The 20,000-nt window shown below is 49.4% G+C and overlaps 2 protein-coding genes across 5 annotated transcripts in view; both read left to right on the forward strand.

The window, feature by feature from the left end:
* The window catches only part of pum1 (pumilio RNA-binding family member 1), a 26,430-nt gene extending 25,821 nt beyond the window's left edge, over positions 1-609 (forward strand). For all 4 annotated transcript variants that reach the window (XM_035428920.1, XM_035428921.1, XM_035428922.1 and 1 more), the window contains exon 22: positions 1-609. This exon is cut by the window's left edge and continues 1,457 nt beyond it. The gene's annotated coding sequence lies outside the window, so the exon portion shown is untranslated.
* Positions 610-3,099: 2,490 nt separating this feature from the next.
* sdc3 (syndecan 3) overlaps positions 3,100-20,000 on the forward strand; it is a 33,414-nt gene continuing 16,513 nt past the window's right edge. The window contains exon 1 of the mRNA XM_035429708.1: positions 3,100-3,662. Within this exon, the coding sequence (XP_035285599.1) occupies positions 3,600-3,662 (63 nt within the window). The 5' untranslated portion in view covers positions 3,100-3,599. The remainder of the gene's footprint in view (positions 3,663-20,000) is intronic.

The raw sequence follows: 20,000 nt of genomic DNA on the forward strand, positions 1-20,000 counted from the left end.
AAAAGTGCTGATTTATCGATGTTTAAATAATATTTTCTTTTTAAGTAGTGACTTTTTTCTTTTTTTTTTAAGATCTTTTTAAAGTAATGGTTTTCCCTTTTCCTGGGGTTTCAGAGAGGATATGTGTCATGCAGAGTGTTTGGTGGCTTCCATTGGATTTGGCCCTTGGCGTTTTGTACAGAAAAGACCTGTGTCTGCATTCTTTTGTCTACTTGTAAGTGATTGTAACATACTGTTGATTCCCCCCCCCCTCCCCTTCCTCCTTGTTGAAATACAGATTTGGAACACTATGCGTTGTACATTTACGAAAGCCTTGTGTATATTTCCAATGAACTTTTTTGCGAGCACACTTGTAACCATATGTGTATAGTTAACAAAAAATCCTGTGTATGCTTATTGCCTGGGTAACTATTTTTTGTAACTCTGTTGTAGATTGTCTCTAAACAATGTGTGATCTTTTATTTTGAAACAAAACAAAACAAAAAAAATCCTAAAATTTCACACTCTGGTGAGCGTCATATTTACTAAAATCATTGGTATTGATTTGCATTATTAATTTTAGATCTGTGACTTGCTATTTATAGCATTAAAGTGCACCGCTTGATTTTATAAATGATTCCGCACCATGGTATGACTGTTTTTATGCTGAGACCCAGGCATCTTATGTTTGAAAATATTTTTGTCTGAAACAAACTCATGGGATGTGCCGCTGTTTGAAACCGAACCAGACAACCTTGAACTGTGTAAAGACACAACAAAAAAGCAAGGCCGTGCTTTCATTACTTTTAAAGTGGGTTGAGTGTTTCACAGCATTCAATACATTGAGCAGCCTTTGGTTTGGCTTATAATACCTACAAATGTAACAGCTCTGATTGGCTTGGATATGGATTGCAAATTTTCAGATTGGTGCAATACTCTGATCTTTTTGAGTGTGAAGGTGTGGAATGCAAGCAGACTAGACTTTTCTGCAGGCCAACCAATTGTGCTGAGTGAAAAAGGGTGATTTTGAATAGATTGGTCAATTCTGAGATGACATTCAGCTTCCAAAACTACTGTAGTTTCAGAAAATATCTGAAACAATTGTCAGAAACTACTTAATAAATTAACTTGCTAGTTACTTTAGATGGTTTTTATACCTTCAAGTATACCAAGCATAAAATTAGTTTTAACGGCCATTTTCTCTAAATTATGTATTTCCTGTATGAGAAACTTTCTTTCCCCAACTTAACATGTAGATATAGCTACCAAATTCCGCATGTTGCTTTTAAACCAAAATAGTAATTTACTGGATATATTTAGCTATTTCTTTTTAATTGGTGTTATGCTGAAAAAAAATCTGAATTTTAAAATAATTAATGAGCAGAACAAATTTTTGAAAAAACCCCTTTGACACTGAAAAATGAGCTCTGATTTGAAACCCTTATTTTCTCAGTGGATTGACTAATATGCAAAATTTGTGTCCACATTCAAAATAGAAAATGCCATTTTAATTTGAGGACAGGAATTTTCCCCCTATTCACCTAATGCTCGTAAGGTTGCACGATTTGTCATGAAAAACATTTGGTTTCTTTTCTTCTCGACCTGGGCCGCTCCGGTGTTCATGCATTGTCCTGTTCGTTTATTTGGCATTTATGACCTGTGAACACGTTCACAGTTTCCCTCAGTCTACAGTTTGCCTAAATGATGACTTCTGAGTCAGCTGCCTGATCAATGTCAAACCAGATCATAAAAGGTAATTTGATAGTAACGCAACGGATAGTTAGACGTAACGGTAAAGAAAATAATACCCTGATATTGTGGCCTTTTTGCCTTTTGAACATGCATATTCAAGGCATGTATAGTCTCCTAAAACAGAGTATACGCAGAACTGTTCAGTCCGCTAGATTCCAAAAACGAGGCCTATTTTCCGGCACTACCTGTGTAAGCACGATGGTTCGCTCTACTACGGTAATTTATAAATGACAACCGGCTAATTGCTCTGGTTCAACACATGCAATGCTCATTGCTATGAGGATTGAAATTACTGTAGCCTGAATCTATGACAATGAGTGTTTTCTAGTATTTTACTATTGGCGCACTCAATACGACTGGATGACCAGGAAGAAAGGGTTCTTAAACAGGGTGTTATAGGCTGCACATTGCTGCCACGGCGCAAAGGCGCATCCCGAGGGTCCAGACGTTGAAAATCCGCCACTGAACCGATAGCCTATTAATTTCTTTTTTTTTTTTTGAATGACGTCACCCTGGCTGGGAAGCATAATAATGACACTGTATAGTTGTAACTTGGGATTTAAGGTGCACATTTGAGCGTTCTAAATTACACCTCCAATTACACTGCGTAGCCTATTAGAGTTCACAGTAATTTTGGTGACTAGCTTTGACTTAAACCTCCACTTGAAGTCTGTTTTCCACCAATAAATTAGATTATGATCGGGGGATGAGTCGTTGGGAATTGCCCAACGCAATTAGGACGTAGACTAATTGCCAATGAGAAATGTTTGATATTATTAATCGTGACAGTTTGCATATTAATTTTAGGTAAATTGCATTCATTGTTGAGATAATGTTGATGAAATTAACTAGAGCCAGAAGGGAATGTTTTTTTTCCATAGAAATCTTTAGGTTAGGTACCAAATAATAAAAATGACCATTGGTCTTAAAAACACGATCTTTTGATTTTTATTGCATAGGCCTACTTATTACTAATATTTTCGGTGACTGTCAAGTCTGGTTGGGTTTGGTTATCACTGTCCTGCTCAGATCTTGAGACCATTCCTACTTCGGTCTTAGTGGTGAACGCTTTTTATAGGCTACAGTCTATGGGTGAACGGCAGCCACCTTGAAATCTCCATCAAAATGCGAATGAGCTTTTTTCGTGCAAATGTTAAGCAACAATGAGGTTTTAGCCTACCGGTACCAAACTGTATGTCGATCAATTTGCCATTTTGGGGAATGTGATTAATAACCAAACAAATAGAGGCGCATACGCTTACACATTTTTTTTTTTACTGAACCCTGATAGCCTAACACGGGGAAACCGGGGGAAGGGGACTAGCTTACTCGCCAGAGCTGAGCCGATCTGCAGGGGGCAATCCTCGCCTGCCAGTGGAATCACTCTGGTACATCGCGTCTATCCCAAGCTGTGCAGTAGAGCCATACGGCATTTCCTGCACACGCTAGCACTCGCGTTTAGGCGGATAGAGAGAGGGGGAGGAGAGAGTGAGCAGAAGGGAGTGCGAGAGAGAGAGAGAGTTAAGCGCAGGGAGCGAGTGAGGTCTTGTGTCTCCCTTGCCGATAGTAAATCTATCTGATAGCCTACTGAACGCACATTGGGGTATGAGAAAAGGATTGGGGAAACAATAGAGTGCACGGACCCTTTCATTCTGTGTTCTAACCAAGAAAAGGCAGCCAGATTGTGGCTTGGAGAAGGATTAAGTGTGTTCTGAGATCAGTATAAAACGGATGTGTGCTCCAGTGGCGAGCGAGGACTGAAGTTGGATTCTGAAACGATAGGAGGAAAAAACGTTTTTATTTGTTTCAGCAACAAACAAAACAAGGTGAAGGTGCGACCTCTGTGCCGCCGGTCGCGTTTGAGCACCATGATTCTGCCTTGTTGGATGGCGTTGGCATTGCTCCCGTCGCTACTGGGGGAGACTGCACTGGTAAGCGTGAGCTGGTCCACTCTATTGTGTTCCATTGTTGTTAGCTGGCTAATATTCCTCGGATGAATGCGACGCCTCTTTTGTGTTGGCGAGATCACTGTCCATGAGCATGATTTTGGTACTTGACTGAATGATGTTTAATGTGCTTGTGGCTTTTTTGCTGAACGCTCTTTTTTATGAACAGTAGTAGGCTGCTGTTCACTTCTGCTGCAAGGCGATCGGTAGTAAATCTATTGCAATCGACCCATATTCTCCCACTAGCCAGCCCTAGCTAGTCCCCAAGACAAGCACTAGGCTACATAAAGAACCAAATCTCCAAAGGGTTTGGCTGGGTGGATTCGCACCGATTGCAGAGATGTGTGAAATGTGATTTCAGCCACGATGTTCACACTGAGCTGCGAACAAGCGGCTTTTATTGGTGATTTCATTTTCTCTTAGCATACAATTTGGTTAGACTAGTTACCTTTAAAACTATACCATGTCAGTTTTACGGGTCAGAGAAACGGCATTGTGGCGTGAGAGTCACTCGTTTCTCACGTAAATATGCCTTCGTGTAAACCCACTTAGGGACCCTTGCTGAGGGAGTCGGAATGTTTTGATAGTACATGTCGGAAACGCAATTAACGCGCTGCCTCCAATTAAGGCCTGATTATAACGCTCTGTTCAATTTCCTCTGTCTGTAGCATTTGTGTCCCCGCCAAAGTACTGCATATTGTTTTCAACGGTCAAATAATTCAAATATATTCTTTTATTATTTTAAGACTGCACGTGCTCGTATTTCAGATTTGCAGATGTGAGTATGAAGCGAGGAGCTCAATATAGCCTATCGCTGGAAAAGCCGACTGGTTCGGCGCCGTGCTGCCGAAGGAGGGATTCATAGTCTCAGGGCCGAGGTCAGGGCTGGAGTGAAGGTGTCAGTCGGGAAATGTGTGTCGCTATGTCACCAGGGTCCAGAGGGAGACGATGGGGTGAGGCTGTGCGCTGGTGGGTCTGGAGGAGATGCGAAGGCTGGGGGGAAAAGGGGGGAGGGGGATCGGAGGAAAGAGGTGATGTCATTGTGAATAGCAAGCGAGACAAGGTAAATGTTTGGAAATATGATTCTCCGCAACAGGAATTCCAGGCGCCTTTTCGCCAAATAAATCTCAGAACAGACCGCTAAATTTGGAGAATAATAATAATCACTACTAGTAGCCTGAATTAACCACGTCTTCCCAGTGTAATTTTTGTAAAGCTTCTTATAAACTGAACTGAATTTTTTTCCCATAGGACTTTGAGAACAAGAACATTTTTCTATAGGCCTATCTGCACTTATTGCACATTATGTACCAAAGATTAAATTTTTTTTTTTCTTATTTGAAGAAATTCTCCCACACATTACTCCGTATGAACTTGTTCTCTCCCCTCTTCCCAGAAGACCATTCTTCCTGCCGCTGACTTGTTTCCACTCTTCCTAGTACCGACCAGTCTCTTTCCCACTATCTCCAGTACAGTCCAATTCCCCTCTCCTTTTTTCCCAGTCCGAAGCAGTCTCTTCTTGGTCACAGAGTGCGCACGCAGATGGATTTAACAGGTTTCACCACAGACGCCACAACAGAGTTTAGCCCTCTGTCACACACACGCACACACCCACACACACGCACACAGACCCATACACAGCCACACAAACACACACACACACACACAGAGGCACACGCACACACTAAATGCATTGAGGGTGGATTGCTGTCGATGATCACTTGGTCCAAGATGATCTGCTAGCTGTCCAAAGGCTCCCTCTAGGCCTGTTATCCAGGTACAGGGTACAAATGTGACAGGACGGGGGGGGCATTTTTCCCTCCGGCCTGAGATTTGTCCATGTGCCCTAGAAAAGACCCTGTTAGGATGTTGTGTCAGCTCAGGAGTTTTTAATGAACAGCGTCCCTGGTGCTGTTGTGTAGTGGTCAGGTTCCGGGTCTGCCATGTATGATTAACAGATAGCAACTCCCTTTAATTCAGTGCCCTAGTGTGTGTGTGTGTGTATGTGCGTGCGTGCACGTGTGCATGCACACGTAAGGAAGTGGTTGCAAGCAAAAATGTGCATATGTGTGTATGCATGCACGAAAGTGTGTCAGTGTGCGTGTGAGGATGTGTGTAAGAATCACGCTGGGTTCTGGCCCATGAATCACTGTTTTGTGCCGCAAGAGATAGGACAAAGGCTTCCATAGAGAGGGAAAGAGGGGGAGGGAGAAAGAGAGAGAGAGAGAGAGCAAGAAAGACAGAAGAAAAGTAGAAAGTGAGAAGGAGAGAGGGATGGGGAGGGTGTGGAATGTGGTGTGAAGTGATTTGATGCAGGAAGTGTCTCCCCCTCAGGCTCTCAAATGATTGGATAAAGAGTGTCTGTGCGAGAAACTGACCCTGTCTGCACTGACTGTAAGTGGCACCTTCACACCGCTCCCTTCGACACACTCACGTGCACACACACACACACACACACACACACACACACCCCTCCTTTAGGCACACTGTTAACACACACACGCACACACACACACACCCCTCCTTTAGGCACACTGTTAACACACACACACACCCCTCCTTCAGGCACACTGTTAACACACACACGCACGCACACACACACCCCTCCTTTAGGCACACTGTTAACGCACACACGCACACACACACACCCCTCCTTTAGGCACACTGTTAACACACACACACACGCACGCACACACACACACCTCTTGTAGGCACACAGTTAACGCATGTGAACACTCACACTCATCACAAACACAAACCACACAGGCCCACTGTCTCCTACACAAACACACACACACATACACAAATACACTCGCACCATAGGCAAGCACCGGGAAGTACATATGCATCTAATTTAAAAAATGTCTCAGGTGAAGTGATGGGTCAGCAAGGATTTTTCCTCACATACTTGCTGCTGGGTTGGCGGGTGTGTGGCAGCTATTATCTGAAGAGTGGAACAGCCCTGAGTAAGTTCACTTTGAGGATGAAGACGTGCGGCTGCAGCTTTGAGCAGGGTGTTGAGGCTGGGTTGCTCTGTCTTCGTACGGCTTTACCCTTTAGGAGGGAGGGACCGTGTGGTAACCTCTTCACGTCTAGTTATTACCCGGAGATAGTCTGCAGGGACTTTCCGCCCGGAACGGGCTGATTGGCCTGTGTGGCCTTTTTCTCTGTGACACGGTGAACGCTGCAGTGTTTTGATCTGTAGAGAAGTGCCGATTGGCTGTGTTTCTGTGCATGGGCGTGGGAGTTTAATTTCATCCAAAGCTCTGAGGAGAATAATGTCTTGGACTTTTGCAGAGAGGGGTGTTGGTGCAGGTGGAGAGGAAAGGGGTCGGCGGAGAGGAGAGGAGAGGAGAGGCTGTAGAATAAATGCGAGAGTAGGGTGTGCACAGACCGTCAGAGCTCCGTCTCTGGAGACTGCTGCTCTACCTGCACGGTCGTCGTCATGGCAACCTACGGGTGATGCTTCTGTGACAGCTCTATCAGGATGTCTTTCTTTCTCACTGTCTCCCTCCCTCTGCTTTTCACTCTCTCCCTATCTCCCTTCCTCCCTCTCTCTCTTCGTCCAGCGTTCCACCGTCACCACGACAGCAGAACCCAGCTAATTAAGATGCTGTCTTCACCAGTCATGGTGGGGGGAGGGGCAGCAGTGTGGAGCTGCACTGCTGAGCTACCTGTACTGGCTGCTGAGGACGGGAGGGAGGGAGGGAGGGAGGGAGAGAAAAAGAAGGAAATGAGTGTGGGAGGGAGAATGAGGAGGAGGAGAAGAATGGAGGGAGAGAGCAGGGAGGAAGGAAGGACTGCTGTTGCCTTAGTGTCTATTGCATCTCAGTTTGACTGAACACTCAATACAAGAGCACTCAGCTCTGGCGGTGGTTTTGTAATTCACATTTCCTCCTTTTCAAAAGGATTGATTTTCCCCTGTTTGGAGCATTACAGTTTCATATAAAGGGGTGTTGAATGTCAGAAGCCATTGTTGGCCCGGGCACTGCTCCGGCCCTCCTGGGGAATCATGGGTAATAATCAGATCGGAGAGCAGATTCTTGGCTTGGCCTCGAGCAAAATCAGCGTCAAGTTTCCAGCAGTGGCACCTGGTTTGAACATTAGTGTGCTGCTGCTTTTAAAAACGGAAGATGTTTGTCATGCGAGAGTAAAACACCGGTACAATAATAAAAAGAACCAGTGATATAAGAGGGAAAATGCAACTGCAGCGTCTTTGCAACTAAACCCAGGAGAGATGGTGTAGATCCTCCACAGAAAGCTGTTCGCATGGCCCAGATCAGAGATGTGTTCCACAGTATGGAGCACTGTTGCGCAGTTCAGATAGTGACAGCTGTCACAGTGCTGCAGTCAGGAGGGTCCTCTTCCCGCACAAGTTCCCTGATCTGGTGCCCGTTAGTGGAAGGTTTTATCGAACGCCAGTGAAACGTTCCCTTTCCGTTATCAAGCCAGCCACTCAAAGCAGTCGATAGCCGAATATAACAATTGCATTATGAGCGATTACCTGCATGAGCAGCAGTTGTGCCAAGGAGCCAGCGAAGCTCTTAGAGATTTAATTGCAGCTGTCCACTGAGTCAAAGCTGTGTTTGTACAAAGTTGTTATGCTTTGAGAATAAATCAAGAATTGCCTCACACAGCGTTGAGAATGACAGCAGGAGTGGGGGCTGGAGGTGAGGGCAGAGTGAAGAGGGAGGATGGCGCGTGACCCGTGCTAGACGTTCAAGACTGTCGGAGTGTGCGGCTGTACTTTGGGGATGTAGGCTGGTGTTGGGCAGTGTGCAGCTGAGCGTTAGGGATGTAGGCTGGTGTTGGGGAGTGTGTTGATGTAGGCTACTGTTGGGGAGTGTGTGGCTGTGTGTTTCGGTGTGTAGGCTGGTGTTGGGGAGTGTGTGGTTGAGTGTTGGGGTGCAGGCAAGTGTTGGGGAGTGTGCGGCTGTGTGTTTGGGTGTGTAGGCTGGTGTTGGGGAGTGTGTGGTTGAGTGTTGGGGTGCAGGCTGGTGTTGGGGAGTGTGCGGCTGTGTTTCTGGGGCTGTGTTTTGGGCTGTGTACGTGTCTGTACCACAGGTCTAGCAGAGCTATAACGAGACTCATAATAACAGTGCAGTGGTAGGCGGAGCCCAGGCAGGAGGTACTCCAAAACCGCCCCACCATTTTGGATCTTATTTTCTGCAGCCTTGCTCTGAATACTGACATTGTGGCTGTAGGAAATGTAGGGCGCTGGCGTCCCACTGCGGAGCGTGCGTGTGCATTGTGCTAACCCTCCCACATTAGTGCATCATCAGGCTAATACTGCAGCTCAGCACGCTGTCTGCGGCCCCTCCCCCTTCCCCAGGGGTCAGAGTTCAGTGGCAGCTTGAACGTCTGGAGTCACACTGCCCTACTTAGACACACAGACAAGCGAACGCACAATCATGCATGAAATGTATGCATGTAACACACATACATGCTCATTATATATTTACTGTTAGTGTGCATTGCTTTTCATTCTAACCAGTGTCGTACACCGCTGTTATTCAATAACCTATGTGAGCGATGCGATTTGCTGGGATACACACTGAAGTTTAGACTATTCAGTATCGTAAGCCCACTGGTATCATAAATTAAATCCGTCCCCTTCCTGTAAATGTGTTTTTCTGTTTAGTGTATCTTAAGAGAATTTTGTGTGTGCATGTGTGTGTGTGTGTCTGTGTGTGTGTGTGTGTGTGTGTGTGCGTATGAGAGAGACAGAAAGGCAGGGACAGAGAGGGAGACAGAGAGAGTGAAAGAGACTAGTATTGTTTTCTAGTCTAGTTTGTGTCTGTGTGACATTATTGTGTCTTAATAATGTGTCTGCGTGTTTGGTGCATTTCTGTGTGTATGTGAGGAAGTGTATTGTGTTCTAGTGCAGTTCAGTCTGGCTCAGCTGGCCTGCAGTAATACTCGTCTTTTTGTTTCCAATTGCATCCCGGTCCCGAGCTCATAACAAGCCTCACGCTCTCTCTCATCAGCTCCTCAGACTGCCTCTCTGTCTCTTTCCTCTCCTTTCCTCTCTTCCTTTCTAATCATGACCTCTCCTTTCTCCCAGTCTTCCTCTGTCTCCTCTGCCTCTCCCTTGTTCTGTCCTCTCCTCCATCTCTCCACCCTGCTCCGGTCTTCTCGCCCTCTCTCCTTATCTGGGTCTCCCTGGCAGTACCCCAGGGTGCTCGCCTGTTTGTGTTTGTTCAGCAGATGTTGGCGTGCAGCGGGCTCAGACTCACTCACCTCCTTTAATGGCCCCATGGAGATAATTAGGTTAACGAGTTGGGTGAGTGGGAGCGCGCGGGCGTGACGGTGGACACTGAAACCCCATTCCCTCCCGAGGGCACGTGGGAATGAAGTCCATTTCCTGCCAAGCAGAAGCCAGTCGGGGCAGAGCAGAGCAGACACTGGTGAAAGAGGAAAGACGTCCAGGTGCTCGTTGTGTTGACTTGGCTGATGCAGCTCTGCGCAGATGAGCTGTACTGGTGCAGCTCTGCGCAGCTGAGCTGTACTGATGCAGCTCTGCGCAGATGAGCTGTACTGATGCAGTAATGCGCAGATGAGCTGTACTGATGCAGCTGTGCGCAGATGAGCTGTACTGATGCAGTAATGTGCAGATGAGCTGTACTGATGCAGTAATGCGCAGATGAGCTGTACAGATGCAGCTCTGAGCAGATGAGCTGTACGGATGCAGCTCTGCGCAGATGAGCTGTACTGATGCAGCTCTGCGCAGATGAGCTGTACTGATGCAGCTCTGCGCAGACACGCTTTGCCCTGCTCAGTGCTGACCCGCCGTTGACCCCACACGTGTTAATCTCGCATCTCTGGAAGCTCATGCGTGCAGGCTGCTTCATCGTCATCTACCAACTCCAAAACTCTCTCCCTCTCCCTCTCTCCCTCTCTCCCGCTCTCCCTCTCTCCCTCTCTCTCCCCGTCTCCCTCTCCCTCCTGTGCTCTTACTGTACCTTTGTCGTTGATGGATTGTGACAGGGGAGCAGGATATTGCTCACTGCAACATGCAGGCGGCAGAGCAGAACTCCTTATGCGGGGTGGAATCTGTCTTACCTGCCCACGTTCTGCAGCGAGTACAGCAGTGTTACAGACACCCTGAATGCTGACGCGTTGCTGTATGAAAGCTGTGAAATGCCTGCCAGAGGCATGCTTAGTGTCCCATTGTTGTACTAGAATGGCAGTTGTGCTACATGCATTTGAGCATCCCTAACGGGTATATTAAATATTATGTATGTAGCATCTATGGCTGATAAAGCAGTACTCTCTAGCAGGTGTACCAAATGCAATGCTGTCTGTAGCAGGTATATGACGTGAGTTTCAGTGTCCAGTGCAGGTGTAGCTAATTGATACCTATTTGCTTTCTGGGGTGTGCGGCAGGTGCTCTTCCTCACCTGTGTTTGGGCACACTGAACGCGGGGTGTTGGCTGTGGGAGGAGGAGGCCGCACACACTGCGCTGTGTATCGCGCGGTGCTGGTGTGGCGGTGTGCACAGGGGTCAGGGCCCTGCACGCCCCGCACAGCCTTCACATGCTACACTGACCGCTCTGCTGTCCCTGGGGTAGCGGGATCAGTTACCCCGCCGGGGGGGTGGGGGGTGGGGGGTGGGGGGTGGCTGTTTGTGAGAGCGGGAGGCGGGGTCTGGGTGCGTGTTAATGAGGCGTGTGTGTGTGTGTGTGTGTGTGTGTGTGTGTGGGAGAGAGGTGGCGGAAAGCGCGGAATGCAGTGAAACGCGGGAGGGTTATTTATAGAGGTGGCCTTTCGGAGGTGGCGGTACGCTGAGCGATGCGGGGACTTCCTGTGTGGAAGCGGGCGGGCGCGGTAGTCGTGATGGAGGAGCTGGGGGGGGGGGGGGGGGGGGGCGCGGGGGTGTTTGGCGGTGAATAATTCAGCAGATCCCCTGACGGTAGGCGGGAGCTGTGGCAGTTAGCGGGTCAGGATGCCTCGCGCTGTCTCGTCTGCGCCCCTCCGCTCCAGGAATAATGCACGGCCTTATGGGTTACGATGACACACCCCTCCCGCTACGGCAGTGGTGTCAAACCCGTTGCCATGGAGGGCCGTGTGTATGCAGGTTTTCATTCCAACCAATTAATGCTGCCTTAATTGAGTCCAATTACTCATTCAGCCATATGCGTTTAACTGCATTGAAGCACAGAATATAAGAAATTTTTTATTTAGACAATGCGGGTCACCATAGACGTCGGGTCACCATTGTGCACAAACCTGCACCCCTAATTCAGCAAATAATTTAACTAATTATATAATCAAGATCTGAGGCTGGAATGAAAACCTGCATACACACGGCCCTCCATGGCAACGAGTTTGACACCACTGCACTACGGCAACAGCGCCTTGCTGCTTAAACAGCGGCCGCACGTCGAAACGGTTTTTCTGGAAAAATCCGCCGCTAGGCGAGCGGCGGGGGTCCGACTGAACCGAGCGGGTTTCGGGGGTCTGGCCCCCCCGTGGACGCGGCTGGGGCGCAGTCTCTGCCTCTCGGCTCGCGGCAGGCAGCTGCGCATTGCAGCGTCCTTGTCGCAGTTCCCCTCTGTCCCCTGAGGGTGCGGGTCATTTTCCTCGCGCTGGAGGCCTGCTCTGGTTTGTTTGGTGGAGGTTGTCTCTGATGCTCGCTCAGCCGTAAGGTTTAGATCACCGAAGTTCGGGTCCGTCTGGTCTTCTCAGGGTCCGTCGCTGGGGTACTGCATCACTGCTGTCACAGCCGGTCCTGGCCGCTGTCGTTCGGTACCTCTGTGCACAGTGCCAGGTCCTTCTCTACCTGTATTCCAGGTAGTTCTCTGTGTTTTAGAGCCAGAGAGCTCCTTATTTCCTCCCTGTTTTATGTGTGTGTGTGTGTGTTTGTCCCCGAGGAACATGTAACCTAGTTTTGACTGTGTTGTATTATAGTTTGGTTGACTCTAATTATCTCTGTTTGGAAGGGGTTGTCCCCAGCATTAGTAGCAGTTAGAGCTGTGGGTCTCAGACTTGGCTGGTTGGTTGGCTAGCTGACTGCGCGCTTGGTTTCTGTTGGGCATTTGTTCCAGTTTTTGAGGCCCATGAACTGATTGATTCAAGTTTGTTTTGCCAGATTCTTTTAAAGGAAGTTTAATTTGGGGTTTTCTCTCTTTGTGTGTCAGAGCAGCCTATGTACTCCCTCTTCCCGTTCATTCTCTTCAAATCTAAAGCTCCCCGTTGCGTCTTTGTTGGTGTCCAGAAGCTTGCTGAATAAATACCTTCAGATACTAAAACTTGAAGGGGTACTTTATTAAATAAGTCTTGAACCGAGCCTTTTTTTCCCTAGCGATCTGGATTTTCTTTTTTATTTATTGTCTACTTGACACACAGTGCCATGGCCCAGCTCCATTCTGACAGTGGCAGAGGCTGGCTCAACTTGAATCCCTATTCAGCGCTGACAGCATGGACCTGGTCATCTGTGCAGATACGGACTCACTGATGCACACTCTCCCTCTCTCTCTGTCTCTCCCCCTCACACTCCCTCTCTCTCTCTCTCTCCCTTTCCCTCTCTATCTTGCTCCCCCCTCTCTCTCCCCCCTCCCACCTTCTTTCTCTCTCCCTTTCGCCCTCTCTCCCTCTCGCTCACTCTCTCACACACGCACACACACACACACAGTTCTGTTGGATGAGATTATAGTGTAATCCAGAACTATTGAGGTGAAAGATTATGTATCAATCTCCCTTAACATGGAGCAGAAAATCAGAAAGACCGGGCTGTGTGCATTTATTTTATGTGCGTCTTTATGTGGACACGTGTATGTTTCAGTGTGACCGTGTGCGTGCCTTTTTCAGTGTGTGTATGCCTGTGTCTGTGCGTGTATGTATCTGTGTATATGTGTCCCTTTATATGTGTGTGGGTGTGTACGTGTTTATCATAGCGTGGCCTCAGTAATAAATACGAGCAGGAGGAAATGTGGGTGGGGCAGTTGGGGGTAAGGGGGGGGGGGGGGGGGCGGGTGAGAGTAGTAGTGCACCAAAACCCCACAGACCTGAACTGAGAACCATGGTCATTGTGCAGTCTGACAGGATTATGGTTGCGTTGTTAAAATTAGCATTGATGCCGTGCTTTGCCCTGAGGGTGGGACTGTCATCTTTATGCATGACTGCTGCCCATTGTATGTCTGAGAAATATATTCTTGCTCCTTTGTGGTCAACATAGCCATGTGTCCAATTGTCTGAACATCTGTGCCCAACGTATCCAAGTGTGTTAAGAAACTATGCGACTGTGTGTCCGGTAATGCAATTAGCTGCCACTACGACGTGTGAAGTACCATTATTAGTCAATGCCCCTGAGCTAATATCCCTGTTTTATAGCGCTGAGTACCTGAGCCGCACTTTGGGGTGTGAATCCCCCAGGTTCGACTGTTAAGGGGATGGGACTGCGGTGTGAATGAGCTGGGGGCCTGGGGGGCGGGAGATATCAGAATCTGTTCGGCGCTGTGCTTCCTCCGCCATGATGATCGCACACAACACCAGCTGAGAAGACTGTGCGAAAGATTGTATGCGGTGTCCTCCGGAACTATTTATTGATTTATTTATTTTCCTAATTTAGGCTTCGCGGTTTGGGGTCCACTGTGCACGCACCTAACCCATGGTTGCAGAAGCTGCTATTTTAAATATTGTAGCCACTGCGTTGCCTCTCAGATTTAGAGTCACGTTTTATATGTTTCCAGCATTAAATCAGTAAGCAACAGCTCTCAGCAGGAGGGCATTAATAACAATGTAACTGAGCGAGGCTGGGGGGGGGGTGAGAGGGAGGGGTGGGGGGGGGGGGGGGGGTTGGGGGGGCGAGAGGGAGGGGTGGACTGTTGGAGCGGATGAGAGAGATGGGCTCCTGGTTAAACACAGTTCATAAAGAGCTTAGTGCAGCTGAAGGAGATTGGGTGAGAGCAGGGCTGCACAGGACAACCTGGTCAAAGGATTATCAGGGAGAGGGAGGGAGGGAGAGAGAGAGCGTGAGACAGAGAGCAAGAACGGTGTGATTGATAGAGGAAGCTCAGAAGTGGGTTTGGGGATGTCACATGTCCCTCTCCTCTTATTGTTCCTCACCACTGGGCACAGGCAGGTAGGGGCGTGGCCAGAGGGGAGCTGGCCAATGCTAATATCCACAGTGACTGTGCAGCTAACAGCCCGTCCCTAACTGCCCATGACCCTAATCCAGCGCAGAGGGCCAACATTACGGTCACTGAGACAGGCTCAGCGGGGTTAGCAGTGAGTCCTGCCAGACTTCCGAGCCTCAGAGCCTTCCAAACGCACGCGTGCACCTGTGCTCACCTTCTACTGTACCCTGAAAATGCAGCCTGTCTGTAATACTGCACCCCGTTAATGCAGTGACCACCCCCCCCCACCCCTCAGCTGTACCCTGAAAATGCAGGCCGTCTGTAATACTGCACCCTGTTAATGCAGTGACCACCCCCCCCACCCCTCAGCTGTACCCTAGAAATGCAGCCCGTCTGTAATACTGCACCCCGTTAATGCAGTGACCACCCCCCCCGTACCCCTCAGCTGTACCCTAGAAATGCAGCCCGTCTGTAATACTGCACCCCGTTAATGCAGTGACCACCCCCCCCACCCCTCAGCTGTACCCTAGAAATGCAGCCCGTCTGTAATACTGCACCCCGTTAATGCAGTGACCACCCCCCCCGTACCCCTCAGCTGTACCCTGGAAATGCTGTACACCTGTGATGCTTTACCTCAGTATTGCAGCGACGCCCTCCACAGTGAGGCAGTACTAAGGTGGCGCAGGAAATGAACTCCATATCCGCGTTCTCTTTCCTGTCCTTCTCAGTCCCGGCCTTTTGCGCGTGTCACGCGGGTAGAGTGCTGTTGACACATGAAAAATGGGCTTTTGTGAGTGTGTGATTAAAGGGTCCCGGAACACTCGAGACCCTGTCTGCGCCCCGCCCGCCCCCGCCCCCGCCCCCGCACCCCCGCAAATACTGCCACCCATGTTTTCGGTCTTATCCGTCCCAACACTGCGGCCCTGTGCGGGACCCGCGTCAGCGGGCCGGGGTCAGAGGGGTCGTTTCATCTCTTTCGGGGCTGGAGTTCTGGGAGGCTGCTGTGGCCGATCGCATTAAAGGCCCACCAGCCCTTCCTTCAGAGTGGCCCGGGAATCAGGCTCTCTTAGACAGGTTCTGTTTTCCAGCTGAAGATTGAATTTGGTCCGTGTGATTAGATTTTTCTCTCCCTATAAATATCCCTTGTTCCGCGGAGGGCTGCTCTGAGAGCCCGAAGCAAAGCCCGACGTTTATCCGCGGGCTCTGACACTCCCTCTGTCTCTCTGCTGTTCTCTCGCTGCTCTCTGCTCCCGCTCGATCAGCCCCTCTCTCCCCTGGACTGTCTCTCACGCCGCCTCGCTCTGTCTTCCCCACACCTCTGCGCTCCGCAGAGAACACTTAGCAGTATTAATGATTCAGTCCTGCCCTCCGCTTGTTCTGTGAATGTGTGTGTGTGTGTGTGTGCGCATGCGTGTGTGAGGGAGTGTGACCGTGTGCGAGCGCGTGTGAGTGTGTATGTGTGTGTGTGTGAGAGAGGGAGTGTGAGTGTGTGTGTACATGTGAGTGTGTCTGTGTACGTGTGAGTGTGTGTGTGCCTGTGTGAGTGTGTGTGTGTGTGTATGTGAGGGCTCACACGTGCGTGCAGGCATGTCCTCTCGTCGAACCTTGGGCCCACAGAGCCACATCTGGAGCAGGGTTCAGGCAGAGACGTTAGACTGAGATGCAGTAGGTGCTGCCTGTGCTGTTAGAGCAGAGTCCATTTCTAACTCCAGTGCTGAATGGTGTTCTCTCTCTGCACTTGAGCTTTGGCCTCTCAGCAGACCCAGCATTCACACCATCTCCCCTTCTGTGAGGATCGTCTACACAAAGCAGCCCAATTAATATCTCGCCACAAAAGGCCTTTTCTGTGGAAGCACAACGTTTGGGGAAGGATTTTCAGTACGTGCTCGTGGATACACATGACTTCAAAAAGCAAATTGTCACATGCTGAACTTCTTCTTTGTATGAACTCCAGCCAGCTTTCTCCTCTTAAATGGCGCTTTGTCACATAAACATTAGCAGTTCGGTCTGTGGCTTTGGGCCTTCCTAACGGCGCTCTCTGTCTTCACCTCCTCCTTAGTTCACGCCTGAAAGGGTTTCCGTGTCACTGTAAGGCAGCCTCTTGGCCGTCATCGTCCGTGTACTTTTAGACAGGAGGCTGATCTGCTGTCTCCTGGACAGTTCAGCTTTTACAATTTGAATAAATTTGGTCAGCAGGCAGTCGGGCATTTATTGTGGCTTTTGCGTGTCTGACTGAGAGATCACAAATCAGTTACAGGGATTAGCGTTCATTTGGTTTTTCCCTATCGAGAAAATGAAGGAATGTCTTGTTGCTTGTTGTTCGTTTTCATGATGTCGATGAAGGAAAGCGAATGCCTCTGAATAATAATGACTAATAATTCATTGATATTCGTTTCGCTGCCTGGGGAGCGCTCGTCGCCGTGCGGTGAGTCAGTGTTTACGCCGGGGGAGCTGTCGTAGCGCAGCGCTCTGCGGCCGGAGCGGGTTTCCGCCGGGGTCTCTGAAGCCGTGGAGTATCTCACATGTGAACGAGGCTGATTGAAACGTGCGCCCTTCGGCCCGACCCCGCGCTCCGTGGGTCGCGTTCGACGGGCTAATTCCCCCGGGACCAAAGAATGCGCCGCTGATGGGAGTCAGGAGACGCTGGTCCGGCGTGACTCTCATCAGAGCAGAGCGCTCTGTTTGCTCGCTCGCGTCTGCTCTGTGATTCCTCGGGCCAGCCGGGGCCAGTCTGACTCATCCGGGGCGACGTGCCCCCCCTGCGGCTCCGCGGCCTAGCGTCCGCTCCCCCTCCCCCTCCCCCTCCCCCTAGCCCGTGGATGTAGCCGCGCTGTCCCCGGCAGCGCTGGGAGAGGGGTGCGTGGTGAAGCCCACCGGATCGTACCGGAACCAATCGAATGACCTTGTGCTCTGTAGCAAAATGTTCCGATTGGTTTAAAAATTAAAAAAAAAAAAAAAAAGAAAGTGAGTAATTGATGGAACGTGGTGGCTCCGCCCCCTTTGAGGTGATGCAGAGGTAATGAGGCCTCAGGCTCCCTGTGGGGTGGAGGTGTAGCGGCTCTCTGGTGTGAGCGGCGGCAGACTGCAGCCCCGGAGCCCGGCGCTCTAACCGCTCTTCCCCCGCCGGAGTCCTGGCAGAGCCCAGCGCACGCCTGCTCTCGCTCCGGCTGAGCTCAGCTGATTGGGCTGGACTGAGCTTTTAATTGAGCTCTGATCTGGCTTTGACACCTCTGACGGGTATCTGCAGGACGTTCAGCATAACGAAATGAAGAGAAGTGCTTCAGAGGTGTGGTGAAAAGGGGTGCAGAAGCGTAAAGGCATTTCGGCCTTTTGGGTGAGCCCCGTCTCCGGCTAATTGAGCTCTGAAGGGGAACCATCTTAGGTCCCCCCCGTTTCCCTGCTGAAACGTCACGCTCGCCGCATGCTGGGGTCCTGTCATCGCTGTTAATAGAGCTGGAAGCTCCTCTCGCTCATTTACACCAGGCGAGTAGTGAAAAACCTCAGGCTGTTCCCAGAAGCTGCGAGGGGTTTAAATAGAAGAATAGGTGTCTAATGTCTTTTTGTGCCATAGCACTTGAGCTGGAGTCTCCAGGAGCAGTCAAAGAGCTTTGTAAACAACCCCCCCTCCCCTCTCTGCCCTTCTTTCCGAAAGGAACAGCCTGCGGCAGTCGCCCCCTCCGCGCCCCCTACCCCCCCGACCCCCCCCCCAGCTGTGCGAGGAGGCACAGACTGAGACGTGCTCACGGGGAGGGGGAAGAGGTTTGGAGGAACGTGCACAAAAACAAAAGCGGCTGGATGTGCGGGGAGACACACACACCGCACACCCGCATTTTTGAGCCTTTTTGAGAAGTTTCTTAGGAACACGAGAAAAGTTATGATCCACAGGAGGGCCCTCTGCTCCTGCTCCCTAGAATAAAGACACCATTGAGCTGAACCACACACACTCTCACCCACTAACCACACACACATACCCTCACTAACCTCACACACTCTCACACGCACACACACACACATATACACTCTCACCCACTAACCACACACACATACCCTCACTAACCTCACACACGCACACACACACATACCCTCACTAACCTCACACACTCTCACACACGCACACACACACATATACACTCTCACCCACTAACCACACACACATACCCTCACTAACCTCACACACTCTCACACACGCACACACGCACACACACACATATACACTCTCACCCACTAACCACACACACATACCCTCACTAACCTCACACACTCTCACACACGCACACACGCACACGCACACATATACACTCTCACCCACTAACCACACACACATACCCTCACTAACCTCACACACTCACACACACACACACACACACACACATATACACTCTCACCCACTAACCACACACACATACCCTCACTAACCTCACACACTCACACACACACACACATATACACTCTCACCCACTAACCACACACACATACCCTCACTAACCTCACACACGCACACACACACACACACACACACACACATACACATATACACTCTCACCCACTAACCACACACACATACCCTCACTAACCTCACACACTCACACACACACACACACACACACACACACACACACATATACACTCTCACCCACTAACCACACACACATACCCTCACTAACCTCACACACTCACACACACACACACACTCTCACCCACTAACCACACACACATACCCTCACTAACCTCTCACACGCACACACATACATATACACTCTCACCCACTAACCACACACACATACCCTCACTAACCTCACACACTCACATATATACTCTCACCCACTAACCACACACACATTCTCGCACACTCACATACTACGACACACACACACACACACACACACACGCACTCATTCACCAACCACACGCACTCACTCACTAGTGTTACTGCCAGACACATGCGCACACACACATACGTGCTCTCCAAGTGCACACACACTTCCACATACTTACTAGATATTACTCCCAATCAATCATATTCTAACACACACATAAACACACACTCACCAAGCACACACTGAATAATGATGTTAAACAAATGTGCATACCCACTCTTGGCACATTTTCTCTTGTGCCATAAAATAAAACATGCATATATGCATGCGTATAAACCATACAAATAAACTGCTGACACACACACCAATATAAATAACACGTGGCACATTAAGTAATGCATTAAAGCAGAATTTACGCAAACACTAAA

This window comes from Anguilla anguilla, chromosome 8 (genome assembly GCF_013347855.1).
Source record: "Anguilla anguilla isolate fAngAng1 chromosome 8, fAngAng1.pri, whole genome shotgun sequence".
In the NCBI taxonomy this organism is placed as follows: Eukaryota; Metazoa; Chordata; class Actinopteri; order Anguilliformes; family Anguillidae; genus Anguilla; species Anguilla anguilla.